Source organism: Montipora foliosa, chromosome 5 (genome assembly GCF_036669935.1).
Source record: "Montipora foliosa isolate CH-2021 chromosome 5, ASM3666993v2, whole genome shotgun sequence".
In the NCBI taxonomy this organism is placed as follows: domain Eukaryota; kingdom Metazoa; phylum Cnidaria; class Anthozoa; order Scleractinia; family Acroporidae; genus Montipora; species Montipora foliosa.
In genome coordinates, this window is record NC_090873.1 from 30,691,919 (window position 1) to 30,712,728 (window position 20,810).

The window sequence follows — 20,810 nt, forward strand, 5'->3', positions numbered from 1 at the left end:
AGTCTGGTCCAACTGTAAGATTCCAAGGTAGTTGTAGCCTTCCTCCTCTATTTTCCCGAAATGCTGGTCGTCGGGTAGTTCTATTCCGCTACTGCCAACTTGTCTTCCCCTTCTCATTTCCAGGACAGCACACTTGTCTAGCCCAAACGACATCTTAATGTCTTGCGAGAGGATCCTTACTACTTGAACAAGTGAGTCTAGGTGATCTTTGCTAGCTCCGTACAGCTTCAGGTCATCCATGAATAGTAGGTGGTTAATGGGCTTCATTTCCTTTGCCAGTTTGTATCCAGCTGTCATTTTTCGTAGTACTAGGGTCAAGGGTAACATGATCACTATAAACAGTAGTGGTGACAAGGTGTCACCTTGAAAAATTCCTCTCCTAATGTCCACCTTCCCGAGAGGCATTCCTCCTGATGCCAATACTGTCTTCCAGTTCACCATGCTGTTGCTGATTACAGAGATCATATTCTTGGCAGCCCCAACCATCTACAGGCATTTCAGGATCCATGAATGCGGTACCACATCATATGCCTTCGTGTAGTCTATCCAAGCCATTGATAAATTTGTTAACCTTCTCCGGCAGTTATTCAGGATTGCCTTGTCTACAAGCAATTGATCTTTAGTTCCTCGGGGTCCCTTCCTGCAATCCTTCTGTTCATCTGTTAGCAGTGCATTCCTTTCCAAGTGGTGGTCTAAGTTCTCTTCCATAACGCCTGTCAAGAGCTTCCACATCAAGGGTAGGCAGGCAATAGGGCGGTAGTTCCTGGCCTGGGCACCCTTCGCTGTGTCGTTTTGTATCAAAACTGTTCTTCTTCTGACCATCCACTCTGGTACATTCCCCTGACATATATAGTCTTGCAAGCATTCTTGCAATCTAGAGTGCAATCCTGTCAGTTTTTTTAAACCAGAACCCCTGAACAAGATCGGGGCCGGTTACCTTCCAGTTTGCCATCTTGCTCACTCCATTTCTAATATCCTCCACAGTGATGCTGATATCTTCTTGCACATCTGTTGAACTTGTACTCCAATCCTCTAGCCAGGATGCCCTCTCATTATTATTATTATTGTTTGTCATCTCACGGTTAAAATGATTTCAAAAAGCTGGTAATGTTCAACTGAGTATCAAGTTGCAACCTTCAACCTTAGATGTTCAGTGCATATCTCAAAATCCTAGCCGTTCCTAGGGGGCAGGCCTTTTGGAGGGTTCCAAGGTTCAGATTATGTCTGGTCTTAACTAACCAATAGTTGAAATTATTTGAGATCGTACAAAAAGATCCTATTACTATGGGAATCACCATCACTTTGTTGCAGCTGCAAATCTTCTTCAATTACCTTTTCAGATCCTGATATTTGTCCACCTTTTCTTTCTCTTTCTCAACAACATGGGTGTGAAAATGGCATTTTACATTTATAATATTACAATGGCTACTCTCTTTCTCAAGAACCACTATATCTTGTCTGAAGTGCTCCATGACCTTATCTGTTTGAATCTTCATATCCCAGAGGATTTTCACTTTCTCATTTTCAAACATCATTTGTAGGCTATGATCATACCAATTACCTGCATGTTCCAGGTCATATGTTTTACAGTTGCCAATATATGACCTGAGCAACTTTATCGTGGCGCCATTTCTTTTATTTTGTCTGAGCCAAGTATTTGCATTCACGCAACTGTTTTGTCTCTTTCTCCACATAGCCTGCATAAGGGGGAGATGTTCTCTTTGTCAATATGATGTTTAATTGACCTTGTTCTGATGGCTTGTTCTTGTGAAGCCATGATACTACCTTCAGTTGTTTTCTTCAGACATTTTTTCTTTAACCAGCTCCACGTTTTCTCATCCCTAAACTCGGTGTTCCTGAAGAATATACTGTTCATGGTCTTATTTTCCAAATTCTCTTTTCTGGTTCCTAGTACGCTCTCTCTTGTTTTTCCGATGTCAACGGTTCCTTCTCTCTTTACAGCTTTCATCATTTTCTCATTACTTTCTGCAGCATATACATACTGGCAGTTCTTTTCTATCAAGACACAGTCTTCCACACTAATCAGTCGCCCCTGCCCCCGTTCGGGTTTCTTGATATACAGGCTATCAACATCATACCATACCTTATATGGGATACAGCTCGGGAATGGATGGTAGTTATGAAATTTGTGCTGTTTAAATGGGACTTTAAGATCTTCTTAATCCGCCTTATGTATTCTGTTATAAATGTCTACTTCAGTGTCATCTGCTTCCAGAATACCCAAGTATTTACAGCCAATATCTCGGTCAATCTCTTTTATCTTCTCACCGCATGGGGATTCGATACCCTCAGTATGTACCAGTCAGTCCCTATCTGCATGATCAGCACCCACACTTACTAATCCCGAACTCCATTCTTATGTCCTTGCGAATACGGACCGTATCCATAAGGGTATGCAGCTATTTTTTAGTCCTTTCGAATAATTTTAGGTCATCCATATATGAGGTGATTTATTCTTGAGCCACCACCACCTTTACTGAGATCATACCCAGCCCTGACCTTACGGAGAACAAGGAGCATGGGGATCAAGCTATAATGACAAAAAGAATGGGGGATAGAATGTCTCCTTGAAAAATTCCAAGTTTTTTTTTGTTGTTGGTTTTTTTATGTTTTTTATTTATTTATTTATTTTTTAATTTTCTCACAACAATTACAATTACACAAAACTTACAGGACACAAACTACCCATTTACATATCTACACATTACAATATCTACATGCTGTGATACAATCTAAGCATTACATATAACCAATTTACAGTACTCTACGTACAGCCTTAAGTGCGATGTTCACATACGCTTTTTACGTTGGTTATAATTATTATCTATTATTATTAAAAACTGTGCTATATTTAATTATTTCATATACTTATTATGGCCTAACCTACTTACACATTACGCTACGTATAGAAAATATTTGTCTAGCATTATGAGATGGTTGAGGGTCAAGCGGTCCGTACAGGGACGAGTAACTCCAAATAATACCTCTGGTTCGGAGAGAAGTATATGCGCGTTACTTACGGTAGAATACCAAGTTTGGAACTTGTCCCAAAAACAATATGCTTGCGGGCAGCCATTAAACAAATGATGCATTTTTTGACTATCAGAGGGACAGAAAGCGCAGGACGGTGAAGCAACCTTCTTCATTTTGTATAGAATACCGTTGGTGGCTAAAATATTGTGTATAATTTTGTGCTGGAATATTGCCAATTTAACTTCTTTTGTGGCCTTGAACGGCAGAAGATAAATTTTATTTAAATTCTCCTTTGCGATAGCGTACGATAAGACTTTTTTTCTGAGGTGGGAGGAGGAAGATTTTCGAGGGTTAACAGTTTTATGTATAACATCTAGTACAGATTGGCGGCAAGGGTGTAGTAGAGTCGCCTGAGTTAGCGTGAACGAGCTTCTTCCAACTTTGCGGGTTCTCGGATGTAAGGCCATGATATTGTAAAAAGTTGCAAGTTAACGTATATTTATTACGCAAGGCGAGAAAAGACAAGAAGCAATTTTCATGCTCGTCAAAAAGGTCTGAAATTTTCTTTATCCCTGCTCGGTGCCAATGAGGCAGATATACCTTTTTTTTTTTTTTCAATCGTAATGAATTTGTTGTTCCATATTATCTGAGACAATATTTCGGTCTTGCTGCGAGGTGTCGTAGACACAATTCCTTGCCAATGATGAATAATTTGTTTGTAAAATTCCGGAAAATGGCCAGTAAGATCAAAAAGGTTGTAGTCATAATTACATTGAAAGAGGCCAGTGCCACTAACAGTAGAGAGGAGTGATTTTGGAATATACTTCCACAGTGCGTCTGAGGCGGAGCACAGCCGTTTAACCCAAGTTAGTTTCAAAGCCTTATCGAAAAGAACAAAATCTTTCATACGAAGACCGCCATCTGCTTTATTCTTGATGAGGGTTGTCTTTTTTATCTTAGCGGTTTTTTGCTTCCAGATAAAATCGAACACTCTTTTATTAACCTCTGTTGCAAATTTTTTTTGAAGTCTCCATAACGCTGGAGATGAATACAAGTTTGGAGAGGGCCAATGTTTTAACAATATTTATTCTACCGTATATAGATAGGTCTCTTCGGGACCAGACACTTAAGGGAACTTAATCTGTCAAAGAAATTTTTCTTATAGGACAATTCAATATTAAAAGTAAAATGAACTCCGAGCGCATAAACAGGATCGTCGCTAATTTGGAGATTACCAATTGCGTCTTTTCGATGGCGCATAGAGCCAAGCCATAACATTTCTAATTTTGCCTCTCACGCTGAGACTAAATCAAATAAATTAGAAACTGACTGGACATCGGCAAGAATGGCAGTTGTGTCGTCAGCGTATTGCGCGAGCTTGACCTCTTCATTTCCTTGGATATGTATACCCTTAATGTCGTTTGACCGTCTTATACTTTGGGCAAGAAGCTCCATGGCAATAACAAAGAGTATGCCCGAAAGGGGACAACCCTGACGAACACCCTGCTCTAAGTAGAAGAGTTTAGAGGCAACACCATTGTTAACGACGCAAGTGGAGATGTCTTTGTAAAACACACTGATCCATTGCCTAAGATTTGGTCCGAAATTGAAAGACTCAAGACATTTTTGGATAAAGTCCCATTCAATTGAGTCAAAGGAGTGCGGGTTTTTGTAACGCCACGTATCGAGCAGATTTTGCGTTTTAATCAAAGCGTTCAGTTCAATGGTCGATGCTTTTCTAATACCAACGGGTTTACCACCTCTTTTGTCTAAAGCGCTGATTACGCAATTGAAATCGCCCCCCAATACAAGATTTTCATTATCATATTTGCTGAGCAGATTTTTTGAAAGCCCCCTCACGAATACAACCTGTTGGTTTGTATCGTTTGGTGCATAAACATTAACCAGTATAACCTTTGTGTTATCAATAACAATATCTGCTAAAATGTATTTCAGATACATTTTAGCAGAGATTAGCATAATCATCTGAGGTAATTTTTTCAATGCTTACATCTACTCGTGGTTTAAAAAGAATCAAAAGCTTTATTTTCACTTTTCCCATCCCTTCTCCTCCTGCCATCAGTTCTTTCTCTCAGTTTTTCATATTGTTCTCAAGAAACAGTTTCATGTTATCAGCAGTTCTAGAGACATCCAGGCACTTTAGGATCCACGAAGGAGGGATCATGTTGAGTGCTTTCGTGTCTTAATTAGTCTATCAAGCCCATGGCGAGACCAATCTGCCTTCTCTTACAGTTACATATGATGGTTTTATCAATAACGAGCTGATCGTTTGTGCCCCTTGGTCGCTTTCTACAGCTTTTTTGCTCTTCAGGTAATCGCTTGTTGTGTCAATATGATGGTAGATTTCTTCTGAAATGATGCTAGTAAACAGGTTCCACATAACTGGCAGACATGCAGGTAGTGGGTTTGTAGTTTGTAATTTTATTTCCTTTGGTCCTATCTTTCATTATGAGGACAGTCTTCCCTTGGTCAACCAAGCAGGAACATTCCCTGAGACAGGGCAGTTGTTTAACATTTGTCACATTTTCTGATGCAGACACTTTATGTTCTTAACCCAGTACCCAGGTGCGCCATCTTTCCATTGTCGCACTAAAATCAACCTGTTTCTCAGTAGTCTTACCCACTTCTGTCCCAACAGTCTCTATCCAATCGGCTTTATCATTATGCTTAACATCTTTCTCCCAGATTCCCTTCCAAAACTGTTGAGATGCCTCGGCATCCGGTAAGGTAAGGTAAGGTAAGGTAACTTTATTTAAAGTCGCAAACGTAGGGAGAGGTTGCCCAAATCTCCCGAGCCAGTGGCTCATGTTAAAAACGCACGACTATTTACAATACCATAACTAATTACTATTTAATGATATTCAATGTCAGGAGAAATGTAGGCTCGGAAAAATATCCGAGTCCCAGATGGGATTTGAACCCACGACCCGTGATCTAGTCGGATGCTCTAACCACTGAGCTACTGGAGACTCTATGTTGAGCAAGGGTCAATTTGTGGGTCTCGACTGATATGCATTAATGTGACAGCGCGATGCTGTTAGTGAGTTTCAAATATGCTAGTCAATACTTGGCTGTGTAGCCGCGCGATGCGGTTCCAGTCGAGACCCACAAATTGACCCTTGCACACCATAGAGTCTCCAGTAGCTCAGTGGTTAGAGCATCCGACTAGATCACGGAGGGTCGTGGGTTCAAATCCCATCTGGGACTCGGATATTTTTCCGAGTCTACATTTCTCCTGACATTGAATATCATTGTTGTTGTTTCATCTTTAACACAATTACTATTTACATATAAAAAATAAAAATTCTAGAAGAATCCAGAACTGCATTAAAAGATAGTTTAAAAAGAAACTAGTGCAAACATTAAGATAAGAGAATAGCTAGCGTATACAGTTCATACACGGGCACCCTGCAAATTCAACACCGTTCAGACGAGAACGAAATTGAGCCAAAGTGGTCGAGGATTTTGTTATGGCTGATAATTGATTCCAAATGTGGGCAATCTGATACAGAAATGAGTTGTGCATAACGAGGCTGTTATATGATGGCTGCACAACATTTAGGCCATTACCTCGTAAATTATAATTAGTTATCCTAGGTATAAAAAAATGAGAAATGTAATTTGGGCCGTTAAGTCTAAAACACTTAAAAAATAAAATGAGCGATTGTACGATGCGTCTTTGTTCAAGCGTGCCCATATCGGCCGTAGCTAAGCATAGATCATAGGTAGCCGAGTTACCCAGGTTAAGTAAAGACTTAATCGCATAGTGATTGGCTCGTTCGATGGTATTCTTCAAAGATTTAGATATTCCTAGTAGTAGCGGGCTACAATATTCAATATGCGGTAACACGTAGGCTTTGTACAGAGAGATCATAGTATTTGATGGAACTAAGCGCTTAATCCTACGTAGAGCAGCTATCATAGCGTATGCTTTTTTCAGCATGATCGTAACATGGGGCTTAAAAGACAAGTCGCGGTCCAATGTTACACCTAAGATTTTGAGAGTCGGTTCAATTACGATGGACAAGTCATCGTGTCATCGGCATAAAGAAGTAGGGAGGAAACCCAGCTGAGTAATTAACATCATTCACATAAATATTGAAGAGAAGCGGGCCAAGAAGGCTCCCTTGCGGCACTCCGCAACGAAAGAGGAGCCAGTCAGACACGTTCCCATTGCATTTAACTCTTTCAAGACGGCCTAATAGATACGACTTAATCAGTTTTAATGCAGAGTCTTGAACGCCATAAGCTTTTAGTTTCGCTAGTAACAAGTTATGGCAAATCGAGTCAAATGCCCTCGATAGGTCAATAGCAACCACTCCCACATCTTTTTTCTTGTCAAGAGCATGGCGCCAATCAACAGTTAGTTTAAGTAAGGCGGAACAGCATGCATGTCCGCGTAGGAAGCCAGACATGTTATCAGAAAAGATTGGAGTGAATGCGCTATATAGCTGATCATATTTAATTCTCTCAAACACCTTCGGTATCACTGATATGACAATAACAGGACGATAATTTGATTTGGATGTCTCATCCTCTTTCTTGTAAACAGGAGTAACGTTGCTGAGTTTCCATTGATAAGGCCACTCGCCCACGCCAATACAATGATTAAAAAGCTTTGTCAGAGGTACAATAATGACCGGGGTAGCTATTTTAAGCAGCTTAGATGGTATACCGTCAGGACCAGTTGATTTCCTTATGTTCAGATTAGAGAGAATATCAGAAACATGGGCTTCGCTGACTGGATGAAAATGAAAATTAATCTTAGGAGCCATCGCGTTTATATTAACAACACTGATGTGACTGGAAAAATCATCAGCGGACAAGGTCAAGACTGACTCATCAACAGTAGGAGATGCGAAGTAGAGAAGATATTATGTTTATCAAGCAGAATTGACCGCAAAAATTCGAAAGGTTATAACTTGACCTGGCAAAGGAGCCATTTTCCGATAGCATATCAATATTAAAGTCTCCAAGAAACACGACTTCCTTTCGTTTTGAATACATTTTTTCAGCAGCTGAAACACATCACGATAAAAATTCAGGAATTTTGCATTTGCTGGGAGAACGGTAACACGCACAAATTAAGAACCAGGAGTTGCCACAGCCCTTAACATCTATACATATCGATTCAACACCCTCAGGTTCGAGTTTTGTTCGACGAAGAGCTGTACATGTAATGCACCGTCGTATGTAGACTAACATGCCGCCAGCACCCTTCTTCCTATCTCTTCGGATAATGCGATATTCAGGATGAGCAAAAAGAGAGCTGCTCACTGATCCGTCGATCTTGCTTTCTGCTATGAAAAATATATCAAATCGGCACGTATTGAGTAAGTTAAGAACTTCATCCGCCTTGCCGTAAATGCTATTTACATTTAAATGTCCAATCTTCAGATTGCTTATGTAATATGCGCTGATGTTTGAAATGAACCAATCAACCGGAGGTCTCAAAAAAGCTATCCGTAAATTGAGGCATGGAGCAAGTAAAGCAAAACCAAGATCCATGACAACGATAGAATAACAGATCCTTCCTACTCATGCCTGAACACTTTTGACGGAACACGCTTGAGCAGCCCGAGCACGCAACGCCATTTTGGTTCACCCTGACAGCTTTAGCGCAGCCAGCACACACTTTTCTACTAGAGCTCACTCCACTTGTGTTTGCTACTGTAGGACCAGGATTCGTGGCAATATCTCCGCTTTTACTAATTCTTGTCAACTGAAAGCAGGACTCGCTGTTTGGGTAGTAGCTCAGCTTAGCTCCAAAATATTTCTTCTTCGAGCTGGTTAGACTAGAAGGTTTCGTCCACCGGGTAATCAAAGTTGTATCGACATTATGTACAGATTCGCCAAACAGGAACAATTCAGGCATTGGAATAGAGTTTATCCGATATATTGTGGCAGTAGACAGTAAAAGAATTAAAGAACTAAAACTGAGTAGAGTGGTAGAAGATTTTACTCCGCCCATCATGCAGCCACATTGTAGACTGACCATTGACCACGATTGTTCCGGTAGTTCATTGACATCACTTTCTATGCCTTCCAAGTGTTCAAACAATCTCTTTCCATTGTTTTCAAAGAGTCGGTTTTGATGGTATTGCTCCACTTTGCTGTCGTATCGTTTTATTTTTTGGCTTTTTGCGATTACTCTTTGTTTCAATGATCACTTTATAACCCCTTACTTTGATGTTGTATTGTGCTTGTAATCGAGCTTTTAAGTGTTTATTTTTAATGGTGTAATTCTGCAAAGACTCAAGCTTCCCAATTTCTTTTCTCAATTCGTTTTTCTGATTGGTGAGTCGCTTTTTCCAGCAAGGCATTGTTTTCCCTCTGCCCTATTTTCTCTTAACACCTGTCAACCGTTCCACTACTCGACCAGCCACCTTTAAGATCCTATTACATTGGTGAAGATTGCAGACTTCCAAGTAGGATTATTATCATTATTATTATTATCATTATTATTACCATCATTATTATTATTATTATTATTATTATTATTATTATTATTATTATTATTATTATTATTATGGCAGAATGAACGTCTGGATGCCCAGATTAAGGAGTATAGCTTTGGCTGGCTTTGGCCGTAAACAACTGCAGCATTGACTAAAATATCTATTACATTCGAAAACATCATAGTACGGATACGAAAACTAAAAAGAAAGACATATGCAAAATGTATAGATATAAATTTAGTTGTTATCACGATGATGATGATGATGATGATTATTATTATTATCCTCTTTTTCTTCTTTTTAAGGTGATTGGTCCAATTATGATTTGTATTTTCCAAGCAAAAGTCTTGACAGCTATGCTTCCCAGACGTGGTCTCCGAACCTTTCCATGTTTACACTTTGCTTTTGGATGCAAACAAGTGACTCTGACAGGGGCGTTACGTTCAGTTATGCATTACAAGGCGTCATTAACGAGCTCACTTTGTTCAGGAATGAGCTGACCATAAATAATGCTCAAACGTGAGTACATGCACTTGACTACGATGGCCCTCTCGATCATATTCTGCGGTACGTGAGGCAAACTCATTGGAAAATTGACATTAAGGACAGTGCCACCTAATAAGAAAAAATTCTTTTTCCCTGGGTATGACTACGCAGAAAAGTAGATCATAGTTTGGCTTATTGGAATTTGAGATGAAAATAGGGCGTAACCATGCATTTTTTGGAGATAATTAAGTTTGTTTTATGAAATTGTGGACGCTTAAAAATTACTTGCTTAAACAGAAACAATTTTTTTCACAGTTTTTATCAATACTTTTGGTGATCTTAAGCTAGAAAAGCATTTAACAAGGCTACAAATTCGAACTTACAGAATCATGCAGCTCAGGCACCTTGGCAACTGTCAAAATAGGACGCCAAAGGTGGCCAGAAAAGCCTTTTACATCAGGGAGGTCTGGAACCCGGTATGTTGCCAAGGTAGCAAACCTGGTATGCTCGTATTGTGGAGCACATCTACTAGAATCTTACCGCAAAAAATCAAGCATTTCTGATACAAATTTGCTGAGATTTCCTATTTTCATCATATTTGATCAAAATTCGGTTGAGTTTATGACGTCATCACTTGGCTAATTTGCATATTTTAAACACTTGAATATCTCTGGAACAAAAAGAGATTTTGGAGAATAGTGAACAGAATTCTTCTTCTTGTACAAACTACATGTTTATGTCTTAAAATGGCTTAGATAGGAAAGATACGAATTTCTACATAGTAGGAACCGGAAGATTCTACAACTGTATTTTTAATCACAAAAAACTTGACGACAGAGCAGAACAGAGACACCCAAATATATGCCCAGTTTCGTGGCATAAAAAGTGTTTTGTCTTTGAAAGTACAAATCGTTCTGTGGTCACACGTCTATTAACTTAAGCAGTCCTTATCTCATTAGGTCATATAAGCTTGGGAACTATTACGATGGACGGAGACACCATGTTTGTGTAACGTGGGAGAATCAAGCTGGATCTTGGAAGCTGAATGTTAACGGCAAAGTCATTAACAACGGAAGCCGTTTTCAAGAGAGACATGTCATTCATGGCGGAGGGGTCCTCGTGATTGGCCAAGATCAAGACCGCTTATTTGAAGGGCCTAGCGGAGGTGGCTCATTTGAATTGAAACAGAGCTTTATGGGAAGTATCAGTGGAATGAATTTGTGGAGCAGAGTCTTGAGTGATGACGAGATACTGCGCATGTCCGAGATTTGTAACTTCGGCAATGGAGATGTTCTTAAATGGTCCGACTTTCTTGTGGCAACCCATAATGTGGAAGTAAAATGCCCCTCCAATTTTAAAATATGATAAGTATGTCATGAGCCAATCACCCGGAGCGAGCAACTTAACTATACTTGTGCAACGGCGTTTTCACAAGTAAGGTTATTTTTAGATTGAATTTCCCACCAATGAGACTCCCACAGGAGCCCGATGACCAATTACAAGAAATTAAGCTGACGTCATAGGGTCACCGAACCGTAACTGACTTTGTTTTTTGACCTAATTCACGGGAAGGGCTAGTCTAAAAATAAACCTACTTGTGAAAACGCCGTTTCACAGACGCTGTATGGAAGTTGCATGCTCCAGGATGGGCTCCTGGTATGTACAATATTACAAAAAATGAGAAAGGGTGTTGATATAGATCTCATTGAAAAAGGGCAATTTAACAAGATAAAAGAGGAATGATGGGCTAACAAAAACGGAGATCTGGTTACCATACCTTGGGAATAAGGAAATGTTACATTCCATTCTTGCACACGTTGGCCTTGAAGCACTTATATTCAACGGAAAAACTAGTATTGGAGAGTAATGTGAAGTGCTAATTTGTACCCATGTAAATCATGTGCCGTGAGCGTTAGCCCTACTAAAGGAATTGAGCCCTCACCAGGACAGAAGAAAAACTCTGACCATGCTGGGAACTGAACCCACGAACGTCGGGTTAGATCACCGCTGCTCTACCGACTAAGCTAAAAGGTCAAACGGGAGCAGGTCGCTGGGAATTTAAGATATCAAGGAACGGTTATGTTTTTGCAAATTGAGCCCACTTTCGTTAGTAGGACTAACACTCAAATGGTTCAAATGGGTACAAAATAACACTTCACGTTACCATCCAATGGTTAATTCTGTTGAAATATAAGTGCTACACGGCCAATGTTTGCAAAAATGTATCTAATCCGAAGGTCGTGGGTTCAACTCCCACCCTGTTCAGAGTTTTCTCTTTCCTTATGTGAGCCCAATTCCATTTGTAGGGCTAACTCTCACGTGGTTCACATGGCTAATAGCACTTCACATTACCCTCCAGTAGTAGTTAATCCGCTGAAATATAAGTGCTACAAGGCCAACGTTTGCAAAAACGTAACCTTTCCTCATTACCAAGGAATGTTGACCAGATCACAGTTTTTGTTAGCCCACCATTCCTCTTTTATTGGGTTACGTTTTTGCAAACGTTGGTCATGTAGCACTTAAATTTCAACAGAATTAACCACTGGAAGGTAATGTGAAGTGTTATTTTGTATGCTCACATGGTTTACATGGCTACAAAATGACACTTCACATTACCCTCCAATAGTGACTTACGTTGAAATATAAGTGCTACGCGGCCAACTTTTGCAAATGGAGACACGAAGTACGTGCCGAAGCAATGACGTTGCATTTTTAGTTTCAATTTTGTTTAGAGGAATGAGCCTTAGGGCGGGTGAACACTGGTATTTGAACAGCCTTGTTGAATTGCAAAAGGACGGGGAGAAATAAGGAGAATATTAAGTGGTTGTTCAGAGGCTAGTATTCTATTTGACTTTCCACGTTGGCAGGGACTTAGGGGACTTAGAGTTCATTCCGAGAGGTTTTTCTCTGATTTCTCAGGTTCTTGGTTTTTGTCAAGAATCATGCAACATTTAGTTTGATTTGATTTGATCTCGTCGGTAGTCTCCCTAATTTGTAGAGGGGTGGTGTTTGGCTAAGAAAGAACAATATTTACACAAAATTTTCGTCATCATCATCACAAGAGCTTTGCTCCCTGCTGATGTTAACTGCCGGAAGAGTCAGCTCCATCTCGCAGCTTAAGATTATGAGAATTGTTGTGGTATGATCCATTACTAATCTCACTGTTCAAGTAGAGCCAAGTAGTCATGCCTATTGCTAGGGTTCTGTTTGTTTTAGTACAACCAGTTTCTAGCACACAGGTAAAAGAAGGAAAGGTTGAAATATACAATTAGTTTATTAACTTATTTGTTTCTTTGAACTGATTATCACTTTGATGAAAACCAGATCCTTGATCACAAGCCCCAATGGTAGCTATACCACATTTCTGTCGTAATACGTGGAAGACTACAAAGACGTGCATTATTTAAGTCATCTGATATATATTTGACACTAACACCTAACACTCTCCATTTACGTTTTCCAAATATTGCACCATTTTCTCAATAATGTCGTATTCCAACAGAATGGCTGCTCCATTAACCACTACCTGACCATGAAAATCTCTTTGAATTGGAATCAAAAATTCTTATACGTCCTATGCTGTCAATAATAATAGCAACGGTGTTTGTTTCTATTGTTAACAAGAAGGCATCACAGTCCTTTCTTAACATATTAAGAATATCCTGCGGTGGTATAAAACAGTTTCTGACATATGACATGTGTAAGTCACCTGCACAGCTGCTACTAAACTTACTGACATAGTTGTTGTCATTGATTGACAAAGCAGAAGGATCTCAGATAATAAGAGAAAAATTACTATGATGAGTGTAGAGTGAATAACCCAGCATCAATATTACAATGAAGTTTGCACGACACCACTGGGAAGCGTGAGATGCATTAGTTTTACAGTTGTAATTAACAACCACTGATAAATAACATTGCGACACATTGTTTATACCGGTATATTTCAAGTCCTGCGAACATCAAAACATTACCTTCAGCCTTGGTTACAGGCTGCTGTAATAGTTTTTGACGATTTCACAAGGCACAAAAGGCCGGTATTCATTTCCACGTCAACAAGAAAATACAACAGCGATAAAATCGAATTTGAGTTAGCCAAAGCTTTGAAAGTAGGTTATTTACCAGGAGCAAAATTATGTTGAAAGGTATTTATTGCACTCATGTAAAAAATAAACAATAAGGTAGACAAAAATTTCCCTCGCAAACGATTTGAGCATTCTATGGCGTTTAAATGAATGTTGTGCAATCCTATGGTATCTCTATATTGCAATACTATGAACTTGACCTACAGCCTCGGACAAAATTGATGAACTTGCCCTCCGACAATGTTGTTTTGCCGCATGGGCTCAGACACTCGCGTCAAAACAACATTGTGAGGGGAGGGTGAGCCACGACCAGGCTGTACTAAAGCTACAGCCAGTGGCAAAAGTTCTAGAAACTGTACACGAATATACAGATCTGAAGCTTTCGTGGCTCACTCTCCCGTCACAATGTTGTTTGGAAACCGAATTCAAAGATGGCACGACTCAAGAAGCATCCGTCGGTCGTTCCCAGTCAACTTCGTTTCTAACAAGGAGTGACAGTATCAAAATTCGATACTCTCTTGCCAACAAAAAGCGATGACGAATTCATCGCTCAAAAAACGTGACTCATCCTTATACTTGTACATATTCATTGCCGTGAGAATGGCATCTTAAATTCCCACTTAATTACTTCCGGCGGACCTTGTAGCTCAGTCGGTAGAGCAGCGGTGATTTAACCCGAAGGTCCTGGGTTCAATTTCCACCATGGTCAACTTTTTTTCTCTGTCCTTGCATGGGTCCAATTTCATTAATAGGGTTAACGCTCACATGCTTTACATGGCTACAAAATAGCACTTCACATCACCCTCCAATAGTTAATTCCTTGGGAATAAGTTGATTAACGTTAGGCAATCGTTATCCACGCCATTAACTGATTAGAGTGTAATGTGAAGTGCTAGTTTTCTACCCCATATGAACCATGTGAGCGTTAGCCCTGCTAATGGAAATGGGCCCACACAAGGACAGAGACACTCTGACCAGCCTGTGACTAACGTCCATTGCCTTCAATCAAGTGAATTTTCATCCAATTCGCACATTGACACAAACATTTAGAGGTGATTGTTATTAGAAAGACGAAAGAAAGCTGAAATATGTTACTGTGGCATTGCGTGGCATGGGCTGAGGAGGGAGCTTAACCAACGACGACGGGAACGGCGTTGACGTTCTCCATAAAACCTCAAATTTGACTATTTAACGTTGTAGTTTTGCTGACGACGGCAAAGACATGGACAAAAAGGAAAAACGCACGTGCGGACAGAGCGTACAAAGCTATTGTTTTTAGCCACTAAATATGCAAAATGTGACGTTTTCGTTGCCGTCGCCGTTAAATCTCCCTAGTATGGGAGTGGGGCGTCTTTCTTGAAAAAAGAACACTGGTTCTCAGCTTCTCTCATCCCCTGCTAACGGCACATCAAGAATCTCTATTGTGTTAGGTTCGCTTCCTATAATTAGTGAAGCATGCCCTTATTTAAAGGCCTTCCTTCGACGGACAGGCTTTTCGACCGTTTGTTTTTGTTATGGATATTCACGTTGCTAATCATAGCAATCTGATTGGATGAATTTCAGCCTTGGCGGGATTTTCATATATGAAAATTGTTCCATGGCTCGCAATGCCTGTCCGTTGAAGGTAGGCCATTAAAGTAGAAATAAGTGCCCAAAAAGGCATCGAAAAATAGTTAATCGAGGGAGTGGTTATGAAACCTTAAAACCTTCAAAAGTGAGAACAGTGTTGTCGCAAGCGATGTTGAATAGGCCTTATTCACGATAGCCACCATGTTGGCTTTAAAATTGTCATGCAAATTAGCCATGTGTTATGCTGGGGGGCAAACATTGGAAAAAAGGCAAATTTGCGGAAAATCGGTTCGTCGAAATATTGAAATAACATTGCTAAAAGTACATTTTAGAATTTAGAATTAAGTACCTTTTACAATAATTTTATATCCTTTGATTGCCCGTTGACATTTTGACTTTAACTTCGTTATCTGCTCATTTTTCACTAAAAAAACATCGAAATAACTTCTGTAATCATTCTATTTTACGACTTAGGTGATAAACATTCAATGAACGAGAAACGAATCATCTGTGTGGCTAAATTTTCGTTACAACCTCTCGAACTTGAGTTGTTTGCCCCCTCACAAGTGTGTTGCTAATTTGCATGATAATGGCAAATCCAACATGGCGGCCATCGTGAATAAGGTCTATTGACCGTGACAGTGCACAACCTTTTGTTTTCGCTTCGCACGGGTTCGCAAATCACACATGTCAAATACACCCTCATACCACCCAATCTGAGCCGATTCGTCTTTGCACTTGACGATTCAACTACGTTGAAGTCGATTCGCAAGAACCAGCAGAGGCTTACAACATGTTGACGATTCCACTCGAATCTAGTGTCAGGTGCTCTAATTAGTCGAGTCGTCTTGCTGGCAGTCAATTTGCAAGACACTTACAAAGAAATACAGCAAGACCACGAGAAAGGCTGCTTGTAAATGTTGACGATTCGACTCGAATTGACTCGAATAAAGTTGCATAATTGTGGAAAATATCTTGCCATTTGTCAAGGTGCGCCAAGTAGCGAGCATTGCGCAAGGTAACAATTACAGTGTGTCGGTGTAGTGCCTCTTAAATCGTTTGAGCTACATTTATTGTGTAGGAGGGATGAAAGTAATCGATTATAGTTCGGCCGAATTGTTCAACGAGAACAAGGTGGAATAATTTCGAAATACTTAAATACTTAAGAAAGCGCTGGTACTCTCGCCATATGTCTCAGTGCGTCACACATCACATGCCGTCAAATTGAGTGTTCCAGCATCATCTTACGAGAAATCTTTCGTCCGCCTTTGTCTCAGGTCTGTTTTCTCACAAAGGGGACGAAAAGTGAGTAAATTATCTTGTCGTATCACCACAAGTAAAATCCCTTGGTTTCATTATTAAAAGAGTAACTAGCGGACGGTTTCATTTCGGTAAACAATTTGTCAATTGACGAACATTGCGTAGCCACACAAGCAGTTTTTTTGGGAAATAGTAGTATATCATGCATCATTCGCTGAGGAGCGTTGCTAGGGGCGTTTGTAAGGACGCGTTAAAATGGAGGCTTCTGATTGGTTCGTCGTAACGGGATAATATTAGGATTATCAAAGCTCTAATACTTTGAATAATTATCCAGCTGGCTCCTGATTGGTTGAGAGGAAATTTAATTGACAGACCGTAACAATTGTTTAGGGGCGTGGTCGTGAGCGTTCCGTTTTTCTAGACGTATAAACGGACAAACCCGTTTTAGGCGTTTCCTTAGGCGTTTTTTAGGTCCCAGACCCCACTGGGACACCTCTCCCCAATTAGGGAGAAAAGGTCCCAGACCCCCTCGGATAAAAACACAAAACACACAAGAAAATCCAACCAAAACAGATTTTAATGACGATTTACAAGATCTCTACAAGAAGATGGTGCCCCATACATGCACCCTATTGATCCACGCTGATTTTCGATGTGGCCGGCCAATGAAAAAACACAATCATCCCACCGGTCACACAAAGAATTGGTGCCCCGTAACAAATATTTACAATATATACAAGAAATGGAGTAGAGTCTCCTTAAAGTCACCCCAGTTCCGTAATGTCCCTACTCGGCGCCAAGTACGCACACCCCGCAACTTTCAAATATCCAAAGGTTGTGTGCTCACACCATCGTCCAGGACTTTTCGTTTGGGGTGAAAGTAAGAAAAGCCGTCGCCCACTTGCTTGTACGTGTACATGGTATTGTTGACGGTGCGAAAGCCACGATTGACACCACTGCTTGGGCGCTGAGTGAGGAGGACGTTGAGATATTTGTCTTTGTCAATGGCGTTCAAGCCTTTGCTCACCTCTTTGCAACTAAATTTGTCCTTTGCGCCAAAGCAGTAGTAGGTCTTACTGCAAAGTCCAATAATGCCGTCCCCTTGCCATTCTTCCTTGAAGAGTCCCGGCTTTCTTTTGTCGTAGTCACGATGTTCGGGTGAGCCCGTACGTAGAAACCAATTCGCTTTATCTGCCTCGAATGCCTCTTTCAGTTCAGGTTTCATCAGGCTTTCCACACTTTTCCCTGAAAGAGCCATGTAGGCACTGTCCGTGTCCATCTCACAGAATTGGAAATCACTGCGATCAAGATATTTGTCGATGCAGTCATAGTAAAATTCCAACATGCGCCTCTTAGCGTTTTGATACACGAAAAAGCCAATGGCCGAAGGAAAATTGAGTTTGATGGTCTTTTTACACGACTCCGCTTCGTACGTGTTGTTATTGATGGGTGTGAGACCACGAAAGTAAGGTTCGTTCACCAGTTGCGAAGCCTTGATCTCGGAACAGTACTCTATGTTACGGTGCCGTTCTTGGTTGGTAATGGCCTTGCCGTAACTCAAGTTTCCCACCAATTTCATGGTGTCGGCAATGATGGCCTGGCTGGGGTCCCGATCCCCTGCTTGTCGCGCGTCGGATACCGCGTTGCCAAACCGTTTAAAGCACGGCTTGGGGGTATACTCCACCACCGAAAGTGCCATGTAGGCACTGTCCGTGTCTATCTCACAGAGTTGGAAATCACTGCGATCGAGATACTTGTCGACGCAGTCGTAGTAGAATTCCAACATGCGCCTCTTAGCGTTTTGATACACGAAAAAGCCAATGGTCGAAGGAAGATTGAGTTTGATGGTCTTTTTACACGACTCCACTTCGTACGTGTTTGCATCAGGGGGGTACCCCCAACATTTATGGCCTGACTTGTAAGGTCACACGACCTGAGGTGAGGGATGGGGGTACCCCAAATTTTTAGGCCTGACTTGTAAGGTCACAAGACCTGATGACAGGGGGATGGGGGGGGGGGGGTACCCCAACATTTATAGTCCCCATGTGAGAAGACTTAGAGAGGAGAGGTATCCCCATGGCGGGGTGGTACAAGGTCGTTTAGTTCCGCTACCACGTCGAAAGCAATGGACGATAATCCTGCGGGAGAGGCACGAAGCAATAACTCGTCTAGACGGTCGGCGGCGTTGGATAGATCCGACGACAAACACGGGGATGCAGAAGGAACCTACACGGGCCAAGCCTTCTCTCAGGTAGGGAGGCGTAGGAGGCCGGAGCCCGTACTTACGTACGAGCCAGCCGCCAAAGGTCATATCAATGATATGGTTCTCACGGTAGACTTGAACATTTCTCATCATTGAGTTATATGAAAAATATGGCGCAGATCCGTTCAGCAGGCGACCATGTTGTAAAAAGAGGGTAAAGAGAGGAGGGTCGTGACATATATAGAGACGTCGCATACGGGATTGGCCGAGAGGGGATGACATCACACACGGGGATTGGTTGAAAAGGATGACGCCACAGGGACCCAGACCCCTCACAATAAAAAAAATGGAAACGAGGCCATCTTTAATCATCTAAAACAAGACAAAAATAGGATTTTTTTACGAACGAAACGATTTCATTAGAAATAAAAGAGCTATTGACGATCGGGAACGTGGGAGGTGGCCTGGAGCCCAGCCTCGTCTCAGTTTATCCACGTCCGTGTCCATAGGTTATTACAAACAAAATTACAAAAGTCAAACAAGTCCCAGTCTCTGGACGCGTTCCGTATTCACAAAATAGGGAGGCCTGAGGACCCATACATTCAATACACATATGCACAGTAGCACAAACAACGTTCTTTAGTTTGTACACCTAAAAATCGTTCACTTATCATCATTTTGTTCTTCTTCATCTTGCGTTGGGATGGGACGCGGTTGGAACATCCTGTTCAATAAAAATTTCCGTCTCTCCACAGCTGCATCTGTAGCCTCTTCAACATCCATTGAATCCTCCTCCATGAAACGATGTCGGGTTTTCATAACGTCTTTATCCACGGGGTCATGCTTTAGACGTGCAAACCACTGGAAATAGTGCAAGTACAGCCTTCGCAACTTTCTTCTGTAAACGGGTAACAGGGCATTAAAAGCTTTGGCTTCAGCTATCGTTTCAGAGACCCCCTCCTTCAAGAACTTTTTGACTTTTTTGTTATAGGTTCTTGGTGATCCATTTCCCTGTCACTAACGTCTTCATCCTCAGACTCGATGACCATGTCCGAGTCCGAGTCCGAGTCTTGTTCTTCCTGTTCATCTTGGTTTCGCTCCTCATCTTCTTCACTTCTCTCTTCCGAGGCAGCATAGGGTGGTACTTCCTCAAATATGTTCCCCATGGTAGTGTCTCCCACAGGCTTCTGGTCTATGCGTTTCCAACAACCTCGCCTCTCGTGACGGTCTCTGTTATAAGCCCGACTAAACGGTTTGTGGCAGTAGTGGCATGCAGAGATGTGCCATACAGTCACCAAAAAGGGATTGCTTCAAATGAGCATCGCGAGTTTGACGTCTGCTTTTATACCCACTGCGAGTCATGGGCGCGAGTGACTCAGAATGAGTCACTAATCAGCCCTTGGACTGACTCCCCCAAAATACTCATTGTGAGTGACGGGGCGAGTAACTCAGAATGAGCTACTCATCAGCCCTTGGAGTGACTCCCCCCAAATGAGTAGGAAGCACACTGAGGATAAGGGTGAGAGATCCTAGGTTACTCTTGAGTTGTTCATCAGGGTTGCTTATGCGTTGCTCATTTTACTCATGGGTTGCTCGGAGTGACTCCCTCAATTTGTGGCTACTGCCACAAACCGTTTAGTCGAGCTTATAACAGAGACCGTCAGGAGAGGCGAGGTTGTTGGAAACGCATAGACCAGGAGCCTGTGGGAGAGACTACTATGGGGGACATATTTG

At 41.3% G+C, this 20,810-nt stretch overlaps 1 protein-coding gene across 4 annotated transcripts in view; it reads left to right on the plus strand.

Annotated features, from left to right (window-relative positions):
• LOC138003111 (neuronal pentraxin-2-like) overlaps window positions 1–14,138 on the plus strand; it is a 66,135-nt gene extending 51,997 nt beyond the window's left edge. For all 4 annotated transcript variants that reach the window (XM_068849059.1, XM_068849062.1, XM_068849063.1 and 1 more), the window contains exons 5-6: window positions 9,779–9,992; window positions 10,919–14,138. In XM_068849059.1, the coding sequence (XP_068705160.1) occupies window positions 9,779–9,992; window positions 10,919–11,324 (620 nt within the window). In that variant the 3' untranslated portion in view covers window positions 11,325–14,138. The remainder of the gene's footprint in view (window positions 1–9,778; window positions 9,993–10,918) is intronic.
• Window positions 14,139–20,810: the final 6,672 nt, after the last annotated feature.